The sequence below is a fragment of the Eucyclogobius newberryi genome, unplaced genomic scaffold (genome assembly GCF_026437365.1).
Source record: "Eucyclogobius newberryi isolate DKJ021-1_F unplaced genomic scaffold, fEucNew1.0.hap1 SCAF_1, whole genome shotgun sequence".
Lineage (NCBI taxonomy): Eukaryota > Metazoa > Chordata > Actinopteri > Gobiiformes > Gobiidae > Eucyclogobius > Eucyclogobius newberryi.
Window position 1 is genome coordinate 39152316 of NW_027315723.1, and position 27435 is coordinate 39179750.

At 42.1% G+C, this 27435-nt stretch overlaps 1 protein-coding gene across 15 annotated transcripts in view; it reads right to left on the reverse strand.

Annotated features, from left to right (window-relative positions):
* Positions 1-25206, reverse strand: part of gphnb (gephyrin b) — an 87914-nt gene extending 62708 nt beyond the window's left edge. For all 15 annotated transcript variants that reach the window (XM_072446178.1, XM_072446135.1, XM_072446119.1 and 12 more), the window contains exon 1: positions 25071-25206. In XM_072446178.1, coding sequence (XP_072302279.1) covers positions 25071-25134 — 64 coding nt within the window. In that variant the 5' untranslated portion in view covers positions 25135-25206. The remainder of the gene's footprint in view (positions 1-25070) is intronic.
* Between the last annotated feature and the right edge of the window lie 2229 nt (positions 25207-27435).

Here is a 27435-nt window from a genome sequence, read left to right on the forward strand (position 1 = left end):
GCTGTATTAAATATTATTAACCAATAGAAAGTTGTGATATCACATGAACACAACCTATTTCAAGTGGAATGTACATTTTGTACATTTTGTGCAAAGGTGCAATGCACAATGTGCAATGTACATTTTGTGCAAAGGTGGGGGATTTGATCTGGGCATCTAATGGTTATTAGATAAAGGCTTAGCCCACTACACCATCACTTTTTGAAATCTTTGCATGGCTAAAAATGGCCACATAGCAACACGTTTTAACCAATTTAATAAATATTTATCCTCCTCAGCTTCCGACGCACAAAGCCAGGCTGAAAATAGAGTGTGACAAAGAAACACAATAAACTTATGTTGTTTTTTTTTGGTAGAGTTTTAAAAATAACTGGGCATCACGGCATGTGGGCGTAAGAGAGAGAGACAACTGTCCATGACAACGCTTCAGCGCTACAGGCGAGAATCTTCACAGCAATCCACATAAGATACGAGAAAATAAGAGGAAATGTATTAGTCCCACAATGGGGAAATTCCAGTTTAAGAAAAATAATAGAAGCATGCAATAAATAAATATAAATAAAGTTTAGAGTGCCGGTAAAGCAAAAAATAAAAAAGTACAATAAGTGGTTATGACCACGGTTGAGCAAAGTGCAGCATATGGACAGAACAAATGTCATGCAAATAGCAGTTAAAGTGACTTAAATGTACAAACATATGAGAAACATCAACAAGTGGGGTTCAAAATGTATAGAATTAAAACAGTTGCCTTTACCTGGAATAATTTACATATAGCTTGAAAAACATACATTCTTACAGTGAGTGGGTCACCTCTCCACAGGTCTGACCTGTAACATGGCCTTGTGGCATCACATGCTTGTCTCCGTGAACATTATATACTTTGATGCCATTCGGTGGAACCTTCAAAGCAAAACAGTGACAGATAAGATAAGATAATCCTTTAATATCCACACAAGGGGAAATTTCGTTGTTACAACGCAGTAGAACAGGAGGAAAGGACAGATTATAGGAAGTTTAAAAAAACAAAAACACTCTTAATAGAACTCTTGGGAAATAAAATAAAATAGAAATAGATAAAAAATAAAAATAAAAAGATAAAGATAAAAATAAGATATTAATAATAAAATAATGATAATATAATAAAATAAAATAAAGTAAAAATAGCTAGCACGGGCCTAGGTAATAGGTAATACTATTAGCAGGTAAGTAAACCGAATAAAAACAAAATAGAACACTCTTATTTACAGGTATTGCACATGGTTAAGTGAGTAAGTAAGTAAGTAAGTCAATTTTATTTATATAGCAGCTTTCACAGACAGAAGTCACAAAGTGCTTCACAAAACACAGAATAAAACGATAAAAACACAAAAAATGTACAGTGAGCAATACATATACAACAATATACAGTAAAATCAGCCGCTAAAAACAAATGCAATTAAAAGGCTTGACTAAATAAAAAGGTTTTAAGCTGACCCTTAAAAGCAGTAACTGAGTCCAGTGACCGTAGGGAGAACGGAAGATCGTTCCACAGTCTGGGGGCAACAGCCTGGAAGGATCGGTCTCCTCTGGTCCGAAAACGGGTGCGAGGAACCAACAACAGTTTCTGGTCCAAAGACCTTAGTGAGCGAGAGGGAGTGTACGGTTTAATCAGATCGCTGATGTACGATGGGACCTGACCATTTAAAGCTCTACAAGTTAAAACAAGAATTTTAAACTGTATCCGGTAGGAGACCGGCAGCCAGTGAAGGGCTTTGAGAATGGGTGAAATGTGGGCCCTTCTATTTGTGCGGGTCAAGATCCTCGCTGCAGAGTTCTGGACCAGCTGCAGACGAGAGAGTTCCTTCTTGTTAAGACAGGAAAACAAGCTATTACAATAGTCTAAACGTGAAGACACAAATGCATGAATTATAACTTCCAGGTTATTTTAAGACACCATTTTCCTGAGCTTAGAGATTTTCCTCAACTGAAAGAAACAGTTCCTCGTCAACAGCTTGGAGTGGTGCTCTAAAGACATGTCTTTGTCAAAGACAACACCCAAGTTTCTAAGACTTGGTTTAGCAGTCTGGCCTAAAACACCCAAGTACTGGTTTATCCATGGAATGGCATCATCAGGGGCAATAATCAGAGTTTCTGTTTTGTCAGCATTTAGCTGCAAGGAGTTTTGACTCAGCCATTGTTTTATTTGCACTAAACAACTGACCAATGATTTCAGCTTCTGGATCTCAGAAGGTTTAAAAGAGCAATAGAGCTGAATATCGTCAGTGAACAGGTGATAGGACACATCACTAAACTCTTTAATGATCATTCCCAGGGGAATTATATAAAGCAGAAATAAGACGGGACCCAAGACGGAGCCCTGAGGAACTCCACACAACAGATCAGCTGAATCAGACATTATTTGGTTTGCAGCAACACTAAAGCTCCGACCGGATAAATATGAGGAAAACCAATGAAGAACTGACCCTGATAGTCCAATCAGGTCCCTCAGTCTGTTTAACAGGATATGATGGTCGATGGTGTCAAAGGCTGCCTCAGTACATCAGGCTACATCAGTATTGCACATGTTCAGGGCTAACAGTGTTTGTTATACAGTCTGACAGCAGCAGGAAGGAAAGACCTGCGAAACCTCTCCTTCACACAGCGAGGGTGGATCAGTCTCTCACTGAAGCTGCTCTCCAGAGCGGACAGAGTGTCCTGCAGGGGGTGACACTCAGGGTCAAGTATAGATGTGAATCTAGCCAGGACCCTTCTGTCCCCCACCTCCTGCACCGAGTCCAGAGCGCAGCCCAGGACGGAGCTGGACTTCTTGGACAGGTAGCATACCCTCCAAAACTAACCCTTTAAATTTACATGTAAAATGTATAAAAAATACATTGTACATCTAATTAAAAAATGTTTAAATTGTATGAAAATGAATTGAACACTATTAAATTCACTATAAAATTCACAGCAAAAATCCAAGATGACGAGACCTTAGCAATCGAGTGTAACAGAGGATAGAGGCTGTTTCCTATTGGCATTTCTCTTCTTTGGGCGGAGTTTAAGGTTGAGGATGGGGTTTTGAGGAGACTAATTCGGATAAACTTTTGTTAGGAGGATGGATTAACTCACTTAAATTTCTCATGATCATATATCATTCACTTCTCATCCTCGGTAGTACCATTCTAACTCACACAGCCGTCCAGGGACCACCTCCAAACCACACCTCCTTCAACACAGCCACACAGAAAGTGACACAAGAGTATAACCTGGCTATAGAGAAGGATACCAACTGCACCCAAATAGGACGCCCTCTCATCGCACCTGCACTAGTGCCCCCCTAAGCTGTATCATTCCAATAGCCCTCCTTTAAATCTCGCTCCCACTTCTCTTCCTCGTCTCTCCTCCTTTCTCTCGCTCTCCCTCCACCTCATTTGTACATGTTATCTGGGGCTATCCATTAGCGCTGCTCCTCTCCTCTAGTTAGGAGGCAGAATGAGCCTGAGAGCAGTTCTATTGATTTCAATGGGAATGTGCTTACGCCGGCATCAATATCTCTGCACATGGGGATGGCTCCTGTTAGCCCCCGCCCCCCTCCACAGAGCTGCTGATACAGGGAAACCTGGCCAAACCCAGCCCAACTGTAAGAAATACCTCTTTTCACTAACGCGTTCTGCTCACTGACTGTAGAAAAGGCAGATGGGCTGAAATGGAGAGGATTTGGCTTGCACAGCGCTGTCTGCGGCCTGTTAGCATCTGGACTGAAATGTGTTATAGTGGATGAAAGAGGATGTCAAAGCTATTGTCATAGTATCAGAGGAATGTTGTTATAATTTAAGTGAATCTAAAGTGCACAACAGGTTACCAATTACTCTTTTTCACCAAAATGTAGTAGTTTGACCTTTTTGTTTATAATTTAATTTTGTAGCAGCAACAGAAATGAAATGCAACATGAAATAGTACATTTTACAAATGTAAAAAAGCTCATTTTTAGAAGAACAGTAAATATATCCCGTTGTCTGACCTTATATGGCCAAATAAACGTGATTATCTGCACAGTGCACAGAGAAAAGTTGCAACCTCTCTCTCTCTCTCTCTCTCACAAATGAAGGAGAGAGAGGACACAGGGGAGGGACAAATGAGGAGAACGAGTACGATAGTTCAGCAAGTCAGGCCAAGATGTGGTGGTAAGAATGGTAAGAATGACAGTAGCCAATTTAGCCAATTGAACAAATATGCTCATTTTCGTGCAGAGCAATCAAAGAGCTTTCCGTAGCCGTGCTCATTCTGCTGACCTGATCTCAGCAAAGGAGCAAAAACCTATCCTCAAAGGTTACACAAAACACAAGTTCAGACATTCTAATGCAAGTGTGTGAGGCCTGGAGTGTTTAGGGGCCACTTTAGACCACCACTGCTCACTGCGGAGCACCACGTCCAGGGGCGTTTCTAACAAGCACACTCTTCGGGCATGAACAGGGCGACCAAATGGAAACTTATTTTGTGTAATGTAATAATTACATTTTAATAATTGAATTTGTTTTCTGTATCAACAATCAACTAGTTCTAGCATTATTTAGTTTTAAAAAGTTGTGGGATTATTGGCTTGTGCTCTAATAAAAAAATACATGCCTTAAAGCATTTGGGTGTGAGTAACAATAAATTGGCCATAGCAAGCATTATTAAGTACGGTAATGTAAAAAGCACTAAAACCGGAGACCAAATCCCCACAGTTCCATTTGGATTAATAAAGACAAATAATAAGTTAGTAAGCTTATCCTATTGATCAACTGGATCAGTTATTAAAAAAAACATCCCGGATAGCCGTGATCGTGGTCACGTAGGGGGCTGGTCCAGACCAAAAGTCTAGGGCAGATTTTTTTCTCCGAGTCCAGCCCTGTTTAATTTAATATTTATAATATTCTCATAGATGAACTGATGCTTTTATCCAGTGACAATGTGACTGACGCGAGAGGCTGGAGCACCAGAGTGTTGAGCGTTGGGACGGGGCAAAAAGTGTGTCTGGGGAAGACAGGGACACTGAGGAGGAACGGCCCTTTTGACAGTTTCTCTTATGAGTTAGATTAGATCATGTTGATAATGTTGTTTTTGCTGCTTTGGGGTTTTTATTAGTCAGGTTTTATTTGGCCTATTCATAATACTGGGTGTAAGTTGAGGGCTCTACAAGAGTGAGACATTTATATCATGAAAATGCAGGGAGTGAATAATGTACAGTACACCTAATACAGAATGTGCACGTTATGCATAACAATCTTATGTTTTCTTTATTGACAAATAGCCCCTTTTCTATGTTATTTTTGGCCACTGATGAAATTTGGTTTATCAATTAAATTATATAATAAACATTTTAATTTGGGCAGGTTTTGGTGGTTTTGAGAAACCTTTCACTGCCCATTGGGCTGGAAACAGTGAGATCCATCTGGCAACACTGATTCCAATAACACAACTTTTTCCTTGTCTTTGTACGTTTCCTGGTGGAGTAAGTGTATTTTAAGCACAACTAATTCAAGTCATAAATGAGCCTTGGCAGATGTTTTTGTTTACATAGCAATACCTCAGAAAAGTAAATCAATTGTTCTGCTGATTTTAAAATTCAGGTGGCGCTAGCATTGCTGCATATAGCATATAGTTATCATGAGTTAACACAGTGTTGTTCTACCCTGTCTTTCATTCCCATTTCACGCTGAACATTTCACGCTGAAAGCTGTGCTATCCAATAAAGCCTACGGGCCAAAAATCTTTTTTTTTTTTTTTACCACTTTGTACTTTCTCATGTATATATCCTACCTTATAATGAATTGTTAATTTTTCCCACGGAGTTATTCCATGATTTGCGTTCCCTCATAAGCCGAGTGTATCGTTATACATTTGTCATATGCACTTTAAATGTATATAGCACGTTTGAAACAACTTCAGAGGACCAAAGTGACGTAGAGAACAGCAATCCAATTTGCGATAAAAATCACACGTGCACAATATAAAATGGAATTTGCATAGGAATAAAATATAGCTTCATATTATTTTTGGTTACCATGTCAAAGTAAAAAAACAACCTATTTTTGTATTTTTATAAACAAACACACAAACAAACAAACAAAAGTCTATTTAAAAGAAGACATGGATACACAAATGCATCACAAATTACAATCATCATATCCCAAGTTATTACAATTATATGTCACAAGTAGAAGGGGCTGTCAAGATAATGTTCACTATATTTTGAATTAAAATATAAATTGGCTAAAATATTCCAGATGTATAGTATCTATTTAGTAGTCGTTTGGAAGTTCAATCCCAGCTCTGACTATGTTGTGTCCTTCACCCGTTGTGGATATGTGATGGTTTGGCCCCAGTCAGCTGTGGCCGTTGAAATATTTTACCAGATAAAGATTATATGAAGAAAATGACGATAAAACCTTGATTTCTGTGGAATTACAGTTACTGGACGTACATATCTAGCCATGTTTTTATTCAAATGCTTTTGTGCCATATCAGATCTTGTGCTGATTTATCTGATATCTCCAGCCAAATATATATTTGTGCTTCTGACAGAGCAGACCAACAGAGAGGATGGCCAGTTTCACAGGTCAAAGTAAGAGCGACACATTTAAAATCAATGGAGCCTTATTATCACACAGGCCCTCACAGAGGTCATGGGAAATGTGCAGGGCCGAGACACACCCCCAGAGCTGGGCGGGACAGGGCTGCAAAGAAGGACCATACATCAAACGGGACAGGACAGAAGAGGAAGGTAACAACGTGCAGATGCTATTAAACACGGGATGGTTGATTTTGGAATATGTAATTTTTCAAGTCAATTTGAGATTTAGTTTTCAAGAAGTACAAATGCTATGGTGATAATATTTGAACAAAGATGGAAATATGAACTTCCAAACCCAGAATCCCATACATTTCAGAACATATGTGAAGGTGTAAAAATGCTTTAGAATTATTTTTTTCTCGAAGTGATGTTTTCACCATACATTGATTTTGATTCTAACAATGTGCTGTTATAAAATAAACAATAAGAATTACAACACAAATCCCAATGGTTAACGCAATCATTGTAGGGCATTCATTTTTCACCAACATGAAATTGTCCCGGTATCACAAAATTCACCAAACGATGCAATTTGGCAATATTGTGGCGGAAACTCCAGAAGAAATGTTACGCAATGGAGTTTCAAACATAACACCCCGAGATATGTATGAAAAGACATTCTACCTGACATTCCAATGTTCCAATTTCTCCCATTCAAGCTCCCATTTGATTTTATTCTAATCCTAACCTGAACTATACACTTTTATTTTTTCCACTATTCCCAGGCTGAATAGACCAGGCCTGCCACACTCTCTTCTGCTCCACAAATCCTGTTACACGGCCCCTCTGCCTCTGTCAGGAGGCAGAGGGCTCAGTCATCTCCTTTCCTCGAATCTCCAAACTGACGGGGGGGTGGATGCAAGACCACGTCATAACCACAGGCACGCGTCATCATGTGTAGAGGTCATTCTGTTACCTAGCAAATATATGGTAAACAAGGGCAATAATCCACATATGATTTCACAAATAATGGTGCTTGATAATACCTTTATTTTGTTCAATTATTGTTCAGACTGTCAGAAAAATGTGTCGGTTGTGTGTCCTTATTGATGACACAAACAGAGGGATTTAGTTTTAAAACCCCTGTAATTTTCTACAAATAACTAAACTACAAATATGCATCACAGGGACTATCACACAAAATGAAGTTGCAATTACAAAAACATGAACCTGTCATATGTTCGTTAACTCCCAGAATGCAGTTGTTTGGATTTGATTCATGGTTAATATCGCTGTAAGTATTTGGCCCATTCCCATGAAACAAATTCTGGTGCAAAGTTTAATGTCTTCCCTGCCACTCATTTTCTTTTTTGGTTTGAGTGTATATTTTTCTTCATATGTATAACTTGAAAAAGCAAATTTACAAATGTTTCCCTTTGATATTGTTGCTGCCAACCTATCACAAATCGCTTTAACCTCTCTACCAATCACCTCCTTCATAAAACATACCCTTTTTGCCTTTCCTCTTTCTGCAGTTTCAGCTACAACCCACCTCATCTCAACTCCAGCAGACCCATCAGCTACCTCTGCCTCGCCATACCTCTCACCAATAATACCAATAAAACGAACAAATTACCAAATATAAAACAAATTAAGAGGACGTTTTTGCTCGTACCATCTCTATGTGTTGCTTGCACACATGGTTAAAACATACTGCATGTTTTAACATGTGCTAAGCCATGTTGCCAGTGTTAATGCTGCTGACATGTACGTTCTGGATGAGGCGCAGGAGCTTGTGTGGTGATGTGAGGAGGCCAGTGATTTCCCCGTAGTACACTTCCGAGATCCCACATACAGACAGAGGGAGGGAGGGCCACACTGGAAGAATGAGAGCTGCTTTATCACATCCAAAGCTCAGAACAACAAGAGTGAACATTACAATACAGATTCATACAAGGATAATAATCAAAGGGCTCGTCAAGGCTCTACTGCCACCATTTAGCTTCAATATTAGGTTCTTTCACAGCGATAGGACTTATTTTTGTTGCGGTAACATTTTTAGTATTGTCCCCTTCGACCTGTTTTTGCATATGAGAGGAAAGCATGTGTTGGAATTGACAGGTTCCTCTAACTACAACTTGGTTCCAATTTATTTATTTCTGTTGTCCATAGAATCATAATCTGATGTTTTACCATTCCATCGCTATAAATCTGTAATTTAGGCCCAGAAGTTTACCATTCATATTTAACTATAACATGATTTTCCATTTGGTTCACTCTGAAATATTTTGATAATAGAGATGAGTCCACTAACTTCCTGTTTAAACCTGCAGAACTGAAAGGCCTCGTAGCTACATTTCACCATAGCAAACAGCAAATATATTTAAGTATTTATATATATTTTTTATTTTAATTTATTGGACAGAATAGTGTAGTTGGAAATGGGAATAAGAGATGGAGGGACATGCAGCAAATTGTCGGAGCTGGAATTAAACTCGCAGCTGGAAAATTTTAATAAAATCTAAAACTGTAATGGATCAATATTGAAAACTTATTATTATATTTTTGTCATATTACCAGACCCAAATTCTATAATATTCTCCTGTCTTCCACACTGGTTCCTACTTTACAAAACTAAATACCCAGATGCCTCCCGCATTCTCACTCACCACTCACTTTGGTCTGAGGACATTTGCCTTTTCCTCACCTGTTATTTTAGCCTCCACCTGTTCTCAGATCCTCCACTGCTCCTCGTCTCCAGGATCCTGCCACTATCTCTGCTCTTGTACATCTGAATTATGCACCATTGGCTTTCCCCTTCCAAGTTTATTTCCAGAGGCTTTGGCGTTGCTTGGTCCAGGTGCTATCCAATTTTCTCTATTATTTAACACTTGAAATATTTCTGACCACAAAACCCTCTCTCAGGGAATCAAATGTTAATACAGTGGTTCCTCTGACTAGGATTTACCGATCTGTCCAGTTCAATACGTTGACGTATTACGTATTCAAGATTTTCCAAAAATCAATGACAAATGACAAAGCATTTCAAAGATGTCTATAAAACATTTGCAGCTGTCCTCATTTTGATGCTATTGTTAGCTGCTTTGAGCCTCATTTAAACTGCCTTTCTCCTCAGTGCAGCATGAAGGGTTGACCAGTTTTACTTGATTTCCATACATTTCTACAGCGGTGATTAACAATGCACTAAGAAATATTCTGTAGTATGGAATTAACGTACCTATTTCCATGGAGACAAGCAGGTTTCCAAGGAGGTAACTTGTAACATCAGGTAAAGTTACAGATTTGGGGTCTCATTTTATTTAAGGGGTTTAGGTCCAAAGTCACTGGGATAGGCCCCACCCCCACAAGTGGTAGACAATTAATGAATGAATTCATAAAGCTTCCATACAGGTAGATACAAGAAGTTGCATACGTGAGTTTCTATGTTAAGTTTGCGATATAATATATAAAAAAAAATTGCACGAGATGTTTGAGAAGTTTGTGTTTTGTCCGTACATACATTAGTAAGAATTCCATGAAACATCTTATAAACGAGACCCCGGATCTGTGCAGCGACGATCCCGCTCACTGTAGGAACGTTTTTCAAAAGGGAAGATATTAATGCCACACTGTCGGACAATCGACAGTGTGACCACCAACCACTTTTACATGACAGGAGGTAACTCTAGCTACATGTCTAATGTGCCAGTTCATACTTCACTGTGATTAGTTACGTCCGCTTGTCCCAACAGCCAAAAGAAACGAGAAGAACAAACAAACTCCCCATAGAAAGACCTCACTAAGGAATCAAAACCTCACACCTTCTTGTTATGAGGGAGGAATCCAAACCATTATGCCACGCTACCTGCCTGTTATTATTTCTTGTATAAATAAAGTTTTTTTTTTCCCATGAGCTTTAGCCTGTCCCAGCTCAGCCCCATCTGTGTTTGTGATTAGCACCTCAGCGCAGGGACCAGGACTATCTCCTATCTCCTATCTCCTTTGTCCTATCTCCTATCTCTTATCTCCTATCTGCATCACCATCACTCCTACTCTTTTCTCTCTCTTCAGGGTTATCAACACAAACTGACCCAGCGAAACACGACAAGGGTATGTTTTACTGGGACATGGGGAAAAACAAGAAGGAAAAACCTTGACATTAAATGAATGGAGGAAAAGGAATTGTAAAAGTCTAAGAATCTTTAGTAAACATAATAATCAAAAAGAAAAAGAAAAAGGGAATTTTGAACGCCTATTATTCATTTTATGTTGCAAAAGTGCAAATTCTAGTCTGCCAAAGATGTACACATGGCAGATGAAACAACCAAGGCACTCAGACGGGTTAAAGTTAAAAAGCCTTTATTTAAACATGGCTTAAATAATTTAAAATATTTACGTGTTTGAATAGATTTATTGTTCACTCTACCAGCCAAACATTTTACTCAATTAAGAACCTTAAGCCTACCGCTAATTAAAATATAAAATTAGAACAATGTTGTGGTCCATGAAATGACTCAAGTGAGAGTAAAAAGTACGTAGGGGAAACTACTACAGTACTCAAACGCAAGGATGGATTACAAGTAAACCCAATCAGATGCAAGAAGCAGAAATCATGTTAAAATCATTGTTGACATAAAGATTTTGTCACCTAATAGATGTATTTACTGGTACATGCGTGATTGAAAAATATTTAAAAAGTACAAGTGTATTTAAAATATGGTTCAAGTGAATGTAGTAGCCTAAAACAGCCTCGATCTAATGACAAGTTTAACATATGAAAGTGTAAACATTTAGAGAAATGGCACCGTTGTTACAATTCTAATATTTTCTCTTGCAATTGCAATAATAAGTGCTAGGTTCTATTGGCACAACATTGTAAGAAATAGTAACAACCCTGTAACAACAGCATGCAAAAAGATGCATACTCAGCTCCTCTCCCTGACAGTTCAAAATGACATCTATCTTTCTCTATAATTCATGCTAAGCCATCCCAAGCAATCATCAAGAGTGTATGAGCGACATGGATATGGCATTAGCCAAACACGCATGACCGAAAACCACTGGCCATCTAATCTGCCATGGCTGATGTGCATTAGGAGCTGGTTAGCAGGAGTTAGCTCAGCATGTGGACCAATAATGCTAATATTCACATTGAAGTAAATGCAGCGTGACCGGACAGCATCAGGTCAATGTTGCATATTAAGACGAGAAGTCTTTCACCACTAAACATAAGTTAGACGTGATGGATTTAACCAGCTGTGGGCATGAGCTAATCAAAGCACTTATGGGTCTAGGTTTAAAGGGGCAGTGTCTAGAAGTCTAAAGGGGCAGTGTCTGGGGTCTGGAGGACTAAAAGGGCAGTGTCTTGAGGACTAAAGGGGCAGTGTCTGGAGGACTAAAAGGGCAGTGTCTTGAGGACTAAAGGAGCAGTGTCTAAAAGGGTGGGGTCTGGAGGTCTAAAGGGGCAGTGTCTGGAGGACTAAAAGGGCAGTGTCTTGAGGACTAAAGGAGCAGTGTCTAAAAGGGTGGGGACTGGAGGACTAAAGGGGCAGTGTCTAGAAGTCTAAAGGGGCAGTGTCTAAAAGGGTGGGGTCTGGAGGTCTAAAGGGGCAGTGTCTGGAAGTCTAAAGGGGCAGTGTCTAAAAGGGTGGGGTCTGGAGGTCTAAAGGGGCAGTGTCTGGAGGACTAAAAGGGTGGGGTCTGGAGGTCTAAAGGAGCAGTGTCTAAAAGGGTGGGGACTGGAGGACTAAAGGGGCAGTGTCTAGAAGTCTAAAGGGGCAGTGTCTAAAAGGGTGGGGTCTGGAGGTCTAAAGGGGCAGTGTCTGGAAGTCTAAAGGGGCAGTGTCTAAAAGGGTGGGGTCTGGAGGTCTAAAGGGGCAGTGTCTGGAGGACTAAAAGGGTGGGGTCTGGAGGTCTAAAGGGGCAGTGTCTGGAGGACTAAAAGGGTGGGGTCTGGAGATCTAAAGGGGAAGTGTCTTGAGGACTAAAGGGGCAGTGTCTGGAGGACTAAAAGGATGGGGTCTGGAGATCTAAAGGGGACGTGTCTTGAGGACTAAAGGGGCAGTGTCTGGAGGACTAAAAGGGTGGGGTCTGGAGGTCTAAAGGGGACGTGTCTTGAGGACTAAAGGGGCAGTGTCTGGAGGACTAAAAGGGTGGGGTCTGGAGGTCTAAAGGGGACGTGTCTTGAGGACTAAAGGGGCAGTGTCTGGAGGACTAAAAGGATGGGGTCTGGAGATCTAAAGGGGACGTGTCTTGAGGACTAAAGGGGCAGTGTCTGGAGGACTAAAAGGGTGGGGTCTGGAGGTCTAAAGGGGACGTGTCTTGAGGACTAAAGGGGCAGTGTCTGGAGGACTAAAAGGGTGGGGTCTGGAGGTCTAAAGGGGCAGTGTCTGGAGGACTAAAAGGGCAGTGTCTTGAGGACTAAAGGGGCAGTGCCCGGAGGACTAAAAAGGTGGGGTCTGGAGGTCTAAAGAAGTGGGTCTCCAGGTGTTTGTCAACAGAAACAGCTGCTTTAATCGGCCAGTACAGTGCGATGTCACAGAGCACATGAAATCACACCCACTAAGAGCAACACACTCCATGTACAAAGTTAATTCAGGCTTCATTCACACTTTGGCCCTAAATTGATGAGCTCATTTTGGTCCTGATGTGGAAATGGATTGATCCTGTTCCTTGTTTAGTTCTGAGCTGGTCCTAGTCCAAAATTGATTTCAGTGTCACTCCAGGTTTAGACCTAATTTTGATGCGGTGAATGTGTTAACACAAAGTGTCAACGCACCCTCATGTTTTGTCCCGCTTTAAACTATAAAGTTGCTGTAGTAGTAGTTATAGTAGTAGCAAATATTGTATGGTAGGTGTACTATCCACATTATACAGTCCCATCCACTTCTACTTCTAACTGTGGCTGATCCACATTTCCATTCCACCAGTCGGTATATAACTTATTTGCTGTTGAGATCAGCAGCCCTGTGCAAAATCACACAACCGTAATAATAATGGCAGCGCCTGTGGAAACTTTCTGAGTAATGTCAAAGGTAGCCCTAATAATAGAAATCTTACTAATATACATAGTGAGAGATATTTATTCATTTATTCCTTGACATTTATTTAACAAGAAATGTCCCAATGAGATTTAGAATCTCTTTTTCATGGGAGTCCTGACTGCAGTACGGAGGAGCCTATTGTATAGAGTTAGTTTTTTTATGACGGTAAGGTATCCCATAGACCCAGGTGGAAACTTACTCAGACACGGGGAGAACATGCAAACTTTTATTTGACAGGACAGTGCGGCGTAAAATGGGGATAAGAAGAGAGTCGGATTCAGAATGCTACACATGGCATGTGTGCTATCCACTGGACCACGGGCGCCAAGCAAGACACGGGTATTTTCAATTAATATTTTCAACTATTATTCTTTACCAAGCCTCGAAATAACGGGCCGGACACGGTCAATGACCGGCGCAAAATCAGTTTTGACCGACTCCAAACTCAAGGTTCCGGACACAATGACCGACGCAAATTTTTCGCCGTAATATATATTTTTAATAGGCAAAAACAGCGCGGTGAACATGCCCAAAGCGATTCCTATGCACAAACTCGGGCGCACTATACTATAGACCACGATTATTGTTGTAATTATACAGCGGAGGAAGGCAGCGGAGCATGTGCGCGCGCATTTCCATCGCTTAAGTTTCGTTTTGACAGACATGCCACGTCGCAGTCTTGTCGCTTCTCATTGGCCGAGCGGTGTCCGTGATCTAATGTCGATGAAAGCGGGCATCTGATTGGCCGCTGCGTTCGGTTGTACTCGGAAATGCTTGGTCTAATTTTGCGCCAAGTGATATCGAGGTTGGCGGGCGTCAATTTCCTCAGTTCGCAATTCAGTCTTTTTAAAGTTGTTTGCAACAAAAGCTGTAATTTTGCACATTAGGGACAATGTCAATGTGGAAGTATCCAAGGGCCCCAAGGGTCCCGCCCCCTTTGGAGTTGTTAGCATCAGGGCAATGTATATATGTTAGTAGTTTATTTTGTAGGCTGTGATTTCATATATTCCACAAGATCTCCTTGTGTCAAATGCTGTAAACAGTATTTATTTTGTATCTAATAAACATTATTATATTAATTTAAACAGTATTAAAGATCATGATCTCTGGTTTATAGGAATTCCGTATTTGTGCTCTTCATATCAAATAACAGATAAAAGTACTTTAAATTGTTTTACATGCTAATATCCAGGTTTAAAACAACACATTTATCTTGTTCTTATGACGCCGCGATGCCGCGCGCGCTTGTGGGCCCCTGAAATTGCTGGGGGGCCCCTAACTTTTTTAGGTAGGGGCCCCCTGGCCTCTAACTTTGAAAATCTATTTCTCAGCCTGTAAATGATAACGAGACATGTTAATAAAAGTTCATTTTTCATCAATTATTTTATTCTGTTTTCCTTTCCTTGTGACCGATTCAGAATTAGCCATGACAGGTACCAAATGATCGGTACCTGTCATGTTGACAGGGACGTAAAAATAATTATTTCAAGGCTTGCTTTACCAATATCAACACTGTCAACACATCAATCCTGAACAATCTATTCAGTACTTGGGTAAAATACCAAAACTACTTCAACATCTTCACTTGTCTGTGTCCTGTTACTTATCTTAGATATATCCTTTTAGCACCAACCAAAGTAGCCCACTTGTATTTCAGGATACTGCCTACACTTTGGCAAAACAAGATAAGAGCAGTGTCGTTCTACTTTTAGCTCTAAACGTCTTTGGAGAGCTTGTTAAAGTCAAATGTAGCCTCCAGATATTATCACCATTAATTAGGATTGGTCCGGCTAGATCCTGAGAGGAAGGAGTGGGAGCAATCACTGCCCCGGGGACACCGAGTCGGGTAGAGCTGTGCAAGATGGGCCCTTGGTGGACTGGTGGATTTGGTAAGCGGAGTTAATAAAAAGTCGTTGGTGTCATTGCCAACTCAAATCAGCAATATATACCGTATTTTCCGGATTATAAATCGCGCTTTTTTTCATAGTTTTGGAAACTTATATTTATACTTATATACTTATACTCCGGAGCGACTTATATGTGATATCATTGGTTATTTCATACTCCAGTGCAACTTATATATGTTTTTTTCCTCTATTATACATTTTTTGGCTGGTGCAACTTATTTTACGGTGCGACTTATATAGAAAATACTATAATAATATATATTTTGTTGTTGTTGTTGATGTTGTTGTTGTTGTTGTTTCTGTTGTTGTAGTATTACATAAAATAATGTAGCTAGGAGTATTATGGTCATGATACTTCAGTAAGTATAGCAGTTTACCATTTGGAGTAACATTGGAAAACAATGTTGAATATAATAATGTTAATATGCTTTAGTTTTTTTTTTTTAAAGAGGACATTTTCTCTTTTATTCACCTTATTCTACACAGTCCACTTTTACTTCTGACTGCTATGAAACCACACTTCCTTTTCCAGCAAATCAGCCACCCCTTTCAATTATATGGAGAACAATAGAAAAGTGTCAAGTGTCAAGATATTATCTAAAGTAATGTGAAATGTTCCAATGTTCACGTGCACAAACAAGTCAACAGTGCACCCTTTCTGGTTTGAAAAAGGCTTAGTAGACTATACAGAACAGTCAAGATTGACAACTGTAAAGAGCGGTACAATTAATAGTGATGCCTGTGGAAACTTCCAGAATAAGGTGAATATTACAATATTAATTTAAGGCACATCGTGGACTAGCTCGTGTCAGAGGAGTTTGACTGCAAAGGAGATAGTGATGCAATCCAATGTACAATGCTATTTTTATTTGGCCATTTTTTAAAGGTGCAGTGGCCGCTCCCGCACACTGCCAGCTCTGCTCCGTAGAAACCATGGATCTGTGGTGAGGACTTCATTCTTATTCTATGTGTATGTGCTTGGTTCTATTGTCCATTCGGCTCATGTGCCCGAGTGCTCCTGCCTCCCAGCCCCAGCGCCGCGAGTGACAGCTAATGCAGAGGAGAGGGTCAGCCTGCCGAACACTGCCGCATTCTGAAACGTACGTACAATCACTACATCACTACATCAACAAGCAAGAAGAAATATATTAAAATAAAATATTACAAAACTAGATAATGTGCAATGGCTGAAGCCATTGCGAGTGTCTGCATTCTTGCGTAAAAGTACTACATGTGTGTAGTAAAGACTTTATTCTTGTTAGACTCGAGCCATGCTCGAGTCTATAGTTCTTCCCCTGGTTTCTTATTCCTATCATTCCTATTCTTCATGTTCCTACTCAGACCCCCTGAACATCGATGAAAGTCACACATGGGGACATAGACGCGATCGGCTCGGCCCGAACTCTAATAAATTGGAGCTTGCCGCATGGATCCACACGGCCCAGCGATGCGCCCCCCAGGGGAAGAACAATATTTGTTGAAAAATATTCAGACTTCCCCATGCTAATGCTTAGCATGCTTAGCATGCTTAGCATTAGCATTAGCATTAGTATTAGCAATTCACTTTTGCAAATACTGAAAAAAAGTAAGGTATGTAAAAATGTCAGAACAATACCCCCCTAAGACGATAAAGCGATCATAAAGAGGTATAGCTTGTTGAAATCGGTGAAAGTGTTAAGGAGTTGAAAAAAATATAAGCAAATACTGAAAAAAGTAGGAGATATACTTTTTTTCAGCATTTCTATGATCAGAATGTGTGAATGGGAATGTTATTAGGGAAAAAACACCTGACGACATCATGCAGTAAGGTCAAGTGATTTGAGCTTTGGAGAAAGACACACTTGACTTTTTAAACATACTGTAACTTAAAGCTTTTTGATCATGGCAACAATTATAATCACTCACTTTTTAAATTATTACTTCTAAACTGTCAAAATCAACATATATACAGATCTGATATATTTATTGTGAATGTTTTGTGACACTTTTAGAACGTTTGGCTTTACTCCGGGTTTTAAAGGGCAGAACAGGCACGTATACCATTCTGAACAGAAGGTAATATTATTCTTTTTAATGACAACATTTTAAGAAGGTAAAAATATCCGTCAAATTTGCATCACATTAGCCATTTAAAGGAGACATGTTAAAACAGACTTATATGAGTCTTTAAACTTATTATAACTGTGTTACCTGATCATTATTTTACTCAAAGGTGCATTTTGATTAAAGCATTACTGAAGTATGTAGGAATCATTGTCCAACATTTGAGATTTGTGTGTTCAGAAAGTCTCCACCTATCTCCACCCACAGCTCTGGGCTTACTAGCGACCATTAAAAAAAGAATAATCTGGTTAAAGCTAAACACAATACAACACAAGTAGTAATAGTTCTTGGATGTGGTTTCCTTGTTCTATTGGTGGCACTACTTTGGGTCAGTCGCTCTGGCACAACACTCCGGCCCCTGCTGACTCTACTCTGGTCTCAATCTGCTATAGGAGCCAAACTGGGACCAACTCCAAATGTGAAATTATGTGGAAAAGACGATAAATTTATTACTACCTTGTCTGATAGTATATTAGCGAGCACAATAGGGCAAATAATGTATTTTGGGGTAATCTGCGGTTCAAAACGACAATGAAAAAAGAAAAAAGGAGAATCTTTAAGGTTAACATGTTTACCATGGGAGTCCTTGGGAGGGGTACTGGACAGTGCACCGACCGGGGACTCCGTTGTTCTACTGGGGGACTTCAACGCCCACGTGGGCAATGACAGTGACACCTGGAGAGGGGTGATCGGGAAGAACGGCTTCCTCGATCTGAACCCGAGCGGTGTTCAGTTATTGGACTACTGTGCTAGCCACGGATTGTCCATAACGAACACCATGTTCAAGCACACGGGTGTCCATCAGTGCACATGGCACCAGGACACCCTAGGCCGGAGGTCAATGATCGACTTTGTTGTCGTGTCATCAGACCTCCGACCGCGTGTCTTGGACACTCGAGTGAAGAGAGGGGCAGAGTTGTCAACCGATCACCACCTGGTGGTGAGTTGGATCCGCTGGCGGAGGAGGAAGCCGGACAGACTCGCACCTCCGGGAGAGCTTCTCCCATGTCCCGGGGGAGGTTGGGGACATTGAGTCCGAGTGGACCATGTTCTCCGCCTCCATTGTTGATGCGGCTGTTCGGAGTTGTGGTCGCAAGGTCTCCGGTGCCTGTCGTGGCGGCAACCCCCGAACCCGGTGGTGGACACCGGAGGTAAGGGATGCTGTCAGACTGAAGAAGGAGGCCTATCAGGCCACTCTGGCTTGTAGGTCTCTGGAGGTCATCGACGGGTATTGGCAGGCCAAGCGACCCACGGCTTGTGCTGTCGCAGAGGCAAAAACCCGGGCCTGGGAGGAGTTCGGGGAGGCCAAGGAGGAGGACTATCGGTCGGCACCAAAGAAATTCTGGCAAACCGTCCGGCGCCTCAGGAGGGGGAAGCAGTGTCTCACCATCACAGTTTACGGTGCGGGTGGAGGCCTGCTGACCTCGACTGGGGATGTCGTCGGACGGTGGAAGGAATACTTTGAGGATCTCCTTTATCCCTCAGTCACGTCTTCCGAAGAGGAAGTAGAGACCGGGGACTCGGAGGCTGGCTCATCCATCACCCAAGCTGAAGTCACTGAGGTTTTTCGCAAACTCCTCGGTGGCAGGGCTCCGGGGGTGGATGAGATCCGCCCTGAGTACCTAAAGTATCTGGATGTTGTAGGACTGTCTTGGTTGACACGTCTCTGCAACATCGCGTGGTGTTCGGGGACCGTGCCTCTGGACTGGCAGACCGGGGTGGTGGTCCCTCTGTTCAAGAAGGGGGACCGGAGAGTGTGTTCCAACTACAGAGGGATCACACTCCTCAGCCTCCCGGGTAAGGTCTATTCCAAGGTACTGGAGAGGAGAATCCGACCGATAGTCGAACCTCGGATTCAGGAGGAGCAGAGTGGTTTTCGTCCCGGTCGTGGAACACTGGACCAGCTCTATACCCTCCATCGGGTGCTCGAGGGCTCATGGGAGTTTGCCCAACCAGTCCACATGTGCTTTGTGGATCTGGAGAAGGCTTTCGACCGTGTCCCTCGGGGTGTCCTTTGGGGGGGTGCTCCGGGAGTACGGGGTCCGGGGCCCTTTGCTCAGGGCTGTCCGGTCCCTGTATGACCGGAGCAGGAGCTGTGTTCGCATTGCCGGCAGTAAGTCAGACCTGTTCCCAGTGCATGTTGGACTCCGCCAGGGCTGCCCTTTGTCACCGGTTCTGTTCATAATTTTTATGGACAGAATTTCTAGGCGCTGTCAGGGGTCGGAGGGTGTCCGGTTTGGAGACCACAGGATCTCATCTCTGCGGTTTGCAGACAATGTTGTCTTGATGGCTCCATCAAACCCGGACCTGCAACATGCACTGGGACGGTTTGCAGCCGAGTGTGAAGCGGCTGGGATGAGAATCAGCACCTGAGGAGCTCGGCCACACGGGGGGAGCTCGGAGTAGAGCCGCTGCTCCTCCACGTCGAGAGCAGCCAGCTGAGGTGGCTCGGGCATCTGTTCCGGATGCCTCCTGGGCGCCTCCCTCGGGAGGTGTTTCAGGCATGTCCCACCGGGAAGAGGCCCCGGGGAAGACCCAGGACACGCTGGAGAGACTGTCTCTCGGCTGGCCTGGGAACGCCTCGGGATCCCCCCGGAGGAGTTAGAGGAAGTGTCTGGGGAGAAGGAAGTCTGGGAGTCCCTGCTCAGACTGCTGCCCCCGCGACCCGGCCCCGGATAAAGCGGCAGAAGATGGATGGATGGATGGATGGATGTTTACCATGGGCACACAAATATGTTTTGTGAAATGTAAAATCAGTGTACAATAACTGAACATATTGGAAATGTTTATAATGGTATAGAGTTATTTTGACCAAAAGGGGACATTGTAGATACATTATTTTCACTATTGTGGATTTTAAAAATTGGTGTTATCATTTTCCATGAAAAAGCCAGCGTTCAAACCAGACCAAATTTTTACATTCAATTATTTGAAAAATTCCATGTATATAGTACCCCAGTTTATCCTGTATCTCTGCGCACCCGTAATCTCCCTGGGCTGTGTCACCTCACCTGCCTGCTCCTATCAGCACGGAAGGGGTGAGTGATGGAGAGGGTGAGCCAAGGACCCATGGGTGACAGGCAGCAGGGGAGAACAGCGTGAACTTTGACCTCCAGCTCACGCACACACCCATGCTAACAGGCTAAAAGCAGGCTAACAGAGATTGAGTACCACTTCTGAATGACATTAGCATTCCCCTCACAGACACGCCATGCTGCAGGCTGACCACACAATAGGTGCAAGTGAAATTTCAATCCCGTGTTTGGGCATGAGGCAGAGGAGCGTGACATGGTCAGATGGATTCATTCAGGGGCAAACGTTCTCTCAACAGCGGGAACTTGAATAAATCACCTGATATGACATTATGGTAGTACTTATCATTAAACTATAATATATGAAGATCATTATTTTGCATTTTGCTCATTGTAAAACACAACATTTGACTTAAAAGGCTAAGTATTACAATTGCATTTTACAAAAAAGAACTAAACATTTTCTTATGGACTTCAAATAAGTTAACTAAATTCCAATTGTGTCCTTGGGCCAGACATTTTGACCACAACTTCAGTGACAGTTGCAATGTTGGAACAAATGTGAAAAGTAGTTATCTCACCCTTTCCCTAGGATTTGGATAAACAAACACCTTTCTTTACTTCTACTCTTACTCCTCCTCCTACCACTACCACTACCACTACTACTACTACTACTACCACTCCTCCTCCTACTACTGCTACTACTACTCCACCTAATACTCCTCCTACGACTCCTTCTGCTACGCCTACTATTCCTCCTACTCCTCCTCCTCTTGCTATGCCTACTACTGCTCCTACTACTACTCCTGCTACTCCTACTACTACCTCCTACTACTACTACTCCTCCTCATCCTACTACTCCTACTATTACAACTACTACTACAACTACTCCTCCTCCTCCTCCTACTACAACTACTACTCCTCCTCCTCCTACTACTCCTCCTACTACTACAACTACTCCTCCTCATACTACTACTACAACCACTCCTCCTACACCAACCACTCCTCCTACTATTACTACTACTCCTAGCGCTACCACTACCACTACCACTACCACCACTACTACTACTACTACTACTACTACTACTACTACTACTACTACTACTACTACTACTACTACTACTACTACTACTACTACTACTACTACTACTACTACTACTACTACTACTACTACTACTACTACTACTACTACTACTACTACTACTACTACTACTACTACTACTACTACTACTACTACTACTACTACTACTACTACTACTACTACTACTACTATCAAAGAACCCAAAAACATAACCAACTCATCCTCACTATTAACTTGGCGTGTGCACTCATTCATTCCGACATCCTTCACAGTCACACTTCCTTCACCCACAAACAATGGTAGTGTCCCTTCTGTGCCCCATGTTGTATTCAACCCGAAAGAGTTGATCCATCACTGCACTCCGCCTACAAGAACCAACCTCACCATCATAATTTAGGGCTGTGCAGCTAATCAAATTTTAATTGAGATTCAGACATTAAGCGTCAATGATAAGCTAGGGTCATTTTAATCAAGGTGTTCTCAGCCAATCCTATGATTGGTAAAGAGTAAAAGCACATGGTTTGAAGCAGTGTTCAGACTTTTGATACATTATCAACCACATAAAGGTTGAAATATGGTGATTGAAGGCTTCTAGATAGGTACTATTTATGAATAATGTGTTGTAGTATTGTCGGTGTAATCCCTCCAAAAATACAAAAATAGCCTCCTTAACTCCACTTTCAAACCATCTTTTCTCCCTGCTTAAAATCTTCACCTCACCGTCTTCAAACGAGTGATTAGAGGTTTCAAGATGGAGATGCACGGCGCTCTGTGGTCCTGAACTTATATTTCTTCTGTGCTGATAGAGCTAAAAAAAAGAAAGACCTTCTTTAAACAGAAATGGAGGACTAAGATTCAATCCCCTGGTATCTATAATGTTATACTGAACCCCTGGAGAGGTAGAGGACCAGGACCAGGACATTTAGATGCTAATCAGGTACTCAGGGTGGTCGAGCCAGGGTCTCACAAAGACAAAGGGGATACTAATAGCCCATTAAAGGTCTGAATAGGCTCGGTAGATACAAAGAGGGTAAGTTTCTGTTGAAACAAACAACTCTTTCCTCTTCAGGAAGGCTCCTCCCAATGGGCTGGACTTACCACAGAATGGTACAAATATCGGAGTTCTCGACCTAAATTCTTTTATTGACAATGACTCTTGGATGAGAGTCGAAACGTCTAATTTTTCTAACTGAGTCCAGATGACTACAACTGAAGCTTCTACAGTGTTGTAGTATTGTTGTTATTATTATTAATGACGAAAATCACACACTTTTTACATTTTTGTCATTGTTGGATGTGTTTTAGAACTTGCATAGTCTAGATAAGGATTACAATGATCAAAATACAACTATAACAAAAATAATAATTAAATCATGGTTAGTTGATTAGTTGTTTCAGCCTTAGTGGCACAGTAGTTAAGACTCATGCCTTTCGACAATAGGATCCAGGGTTTGAATCCTATACCTCCAAAAACATGCAAGTGGGCCATAGCTAAGTACTAACCAACCATTCAATACCATTTTTTGTACAGACATTGTTAACTTGTATATGAATAATGATACATAAAGCCCTTATACAGGAGATTCTAGTGAAAGTAGAGGGTCAGATGAGAACAATTATGAGGCAACAATAGAACTTGCTGTGCACCAAATCCAGGAGGCAAGCCAACACTTCTCTTGATTCCTATTTGTGGTCGTCCTCATGTCAACTTTCTAGAAAAATGTAGGTGCTTTTGGAGACTATGGAGGATTGATATAAAACTGACATGAAATTACTCTTAAGCACTAAAACATTTTTTAAAGCATTTGTCACAAAAGTTGCCATGTTTTCTAACCCTAACTAACACATTTATGCAAGTGTGGAACTGACAATATCAAACATGTGATTGTTGAAAAGACTATAAAACCATAAGAATAAAGATAAAGTAAAGATAAGGCTCATCATTTGTGAATAATATGTCTTTCAAAAATAATAATACACGCATAGAGTAAGAGATCCCTGCCCTCCAACTGCAATTTTCGCATCATCAAATTCAAGAATGTGTGGAAATTGAGCTTACAGGACACATACATTCTAAAGCGTGTATCTTCCTTGGTGCAGTATTTACCGCGCTGGGGTCAGTAGCCTACCGCACTGATTTGTGAGCGACGCTAGATTTCAGCACCACGGACAGCGCCAGGAGAGAAAGAACAGAGCGAAGAGAGCAAAGAAGGAGAGAGGGCGATGATGGAGAGATGGTTCTGTTGTCGGTGTGCAGAGGGGGTTTCCCAGGCAAGGATAGCTTCTCCATCTTTCCTTTTTGCTGGGTATTCGGGGAGCAGAGCAGAGGACACGGGATTGCATGAAATATTGATCCGGTCCTTGCCTCCCTCAACACGGGATAGACAGAACAGATGATACGCTTGTTGTATTCAAGGGTTCTGCTTCCTGTTATATGCAACATTTTGAGGACTTTTTTCCTAAACTGTTTTGTTTAAAGATGTAACTCGCTGCAGCAACAACGGTACACATTTCTCATCGTTCTGAAACCCATGGATAGAGTGAGTCAAGGTGAAGGGGAGTTGGTAGGGTATTCCTCGCTTTTTTTTCTCTCTTATTCTTTTTTTTTTTAAATCACGCATCCACCCGTTCTCCCTCCACTTTGCGGTCATGGCAACAACCCGCCTAGAAACATGACAAAGCCGTACACGAATTTAGTCACCACGGCGAGAGGCAAGACAACTAAAGGGGGGCCACCCCAACTCGTCTCCGATCTCCAGTCCTCCGCCTCGTAGCGACAGGCGTTTCGGATAAGTGACAGACACGCCGTCATTGCTTTCATACGTAGCCACAGAGCGAATCAAATCCGAACATCCAAACGCATATTCCCCCCCTCTGATTGCCCTCCAGTGTAAAACAGGCCGTGGCGTGCGTGGCCCCTGTCCGGTTGTCGTAAGCATCACCTTGCCAAAAAAATTTCACCAAAACGACCAACGAGTCCGTACTCTTTGGCGCGGAGTCGTTTTCAGCGCCTGACAAGCACATAGTGAAATGAATAATTCAAGACGCATACACGGAGCGTTTGCAGTGGTGACAGCGAAGGCAATGCAGAGGTTTTGGGCAATTTGGGTAGTGCACTCTAACATACACGCGCTGGATGAGGCGGGCAGGGCAGGGGAAAACTGTGTTAAATTCATCCGGAGAAAACGTGCAAAGACACCAAGCCACCTCCGCGTGAAAAAAAAAAAGAGACAGGACCGTCATGTTTGAAGCCGGTGGATGGGAAGCGAGCGCACGGGAGACACGAGGCGAGCGATTCCAGCAGGGGAAGGGCGACGAGGCAAGGTCGCGGTGGAATTTGGAGGTGTTTAGATGAGTGGGGCTTACCTGTCAAGACGCCGACCCGAATTTGGTGGTCGTGGTTCGTTAAAATCATCCCGTCTGACGCCATGTTCAGCAGCGAGAACTCACGGCAGGGCCCCGAGCCGAGAGCATCGAACTTAGACGGGAGAGGGAGGGGAGGGGGAGGGCGGTGAGGGGGAGGGAGGGAGAGAGGGAGAGAGGGAGAAGGGAGGAAAAAAGGAAAAAAGAGATTCAGGCGAGAGGAGTAGAGAGCAGAGAGGAGAACACCTGCACTGGAGAGTTAGAGCGTGGACAGATTTTCACTGTATTTGAAGGTTGAAATAAAAATGATGTTCAAGCTTTAGATTGAGTGAAAAAGCCAGTGTTACACGTTCAATTGCGATATTTGTGATGTTGTAACAAAAATGCACTTTTTTGAGTTGTTAACCATGTTATGACATTGTTCCATCATTAAGTTCTATTTTGCGTCATTCACACTAGTTTCATTATTCTTGATTACAAGCTCGTCTTTTCTGAACACTCTCAAATTGCTCTGTTTTCAGTTACCCTGAATTTCAAGTCCATAAATTATCACTCGACTCGTTCTGTGGTAAAATATTGTTCACAATGAACGCATGGCTCTATATTATTCACATTGCCTAAAGGCTTAATTTATACATTTGTTCCCACTTATGACAGCAGAGGGCGCTCTCTCGTTTTAAAGTATGTTTTCCAAACGTGGACATTATTTTAAGACACACTCGCAGTAGGATTTTTGAACCATGCTGTGCTCAAGTTCGATTGTGGAGTGTTCTGTGGCCCGTACACACTCACACCTGCACAGACCAGCCAAGCCACGGACTGATGACGTCATCATGTAGCACTGTTTGTTTGCATGTCGAGCTGAAGTGCTAACACTGTGGTGGACAAAATAAGCCCAGCAGCCCAATATATCTTTGATGCAATGATGCAGGTGTGTGCTGCTAGTGATATGCGCTCCTCCGTCAGGTTCTGGATTAAACAGCAGGGCAGTGCAGTGAGGGCAACAAGAGACAAGAGACCTCAAAACGTCACTGTCAACAGATCTTTTTCTCTCAATAGTGCACATGCAGGGCTTGTACTGAAGTTGTGCATGTACATGAGCAACAGTGCTTGTGCTTTGGCCCACCTCCTCCATTCGTGCTAAAGTTAGAAGCATGCCGTGCTTGGATGTGATGGCCTGTGCCTGATTTTGATTACCGGAATTCCAATTCAAGATAAATACTCTTCAGACAATGCATCGTGCGGCTAGATAAACAAATTGAGATTGTAATATATAGTATCTGCATTATGCAAATTATTTTGATGGGTTTAAACTAGTACAGAAATTATTGACAGGCTCACCACTTATCAGAGTGCCAGAAAGGACTAAGTGGGAGGGGCTAATGGCTCAAACCAAAACATGTTCCTGATTCATGGTTTGAGATCAGGTAGAGATTTAGAAAAGTTAGAAAAGGAGAGTTTCCTCTCAAGGGCCCTACCTCCATGAATAACATTATGTTTAATAAAAAGGTACGGGCTGGAGACCCCAAGGACAAAGTGGGAAACACCTCCAAAGGTGGTGGAGAACGACCGAGCCAAGATCCTCTGGGACTTCCAGATACAGACAGACCGAATGGTAATGGCGAACCAACTGGACATAGTGGTGGTCGACAAGGGTCAGAGGAAAGCCGTGGTGGTGGACATTGCAGTGCCATGGGATGGTAACATCCGGAAAAAGGAACATGAGAAACTAAAGAAATACCAAGGCCTCAGAGAGGAGCTAGAGAAGGCCTGGAGTGTGAAGGTATCGGTGGTGCCCGTAGTGACCGGATATATATGTATATATATTTACTTTTATTTTTTTTCAGGACTAGGAAACAAACTAGTGCGTAACTTGTACGTCTCTGCTGTTGTGTGTAAACAACTTAACATACATACATTTCTACCAAAAATCAACTTAAATGTTGACAGGAAGAATAAATGTTTTTCACGGTAGTTTTGAGCAATAAAAACACCTGTAATGAAAATTACGATTTGTTGACATACCGGGGAACATTCCAGGAAGAGCAATACACTCTCCATGGAGAAAAAACAGGTGCCTGAAAAATATACACCTATAAAAAGCCTGAATAATAATTAATAATAATAATATAAAAAATGATTTCTTCTGTCAAAAAATGTGCATGCTAAGCTTCTTCTCCTTGTTGCTTTTAGACCAAGTCATTCCCAGTCTATTACATCACCACAACCGCCGATATTCTTACATTCAGCCTAGCTTATATTGACAGATGAGAGGGTCCACAGACAGAGCCCTGGGTTCCCCTCTGGGGACACAAACCTACCCTCTCCCTTTCACTACACAGGCTTACATCTGACCTGTGCAAACACT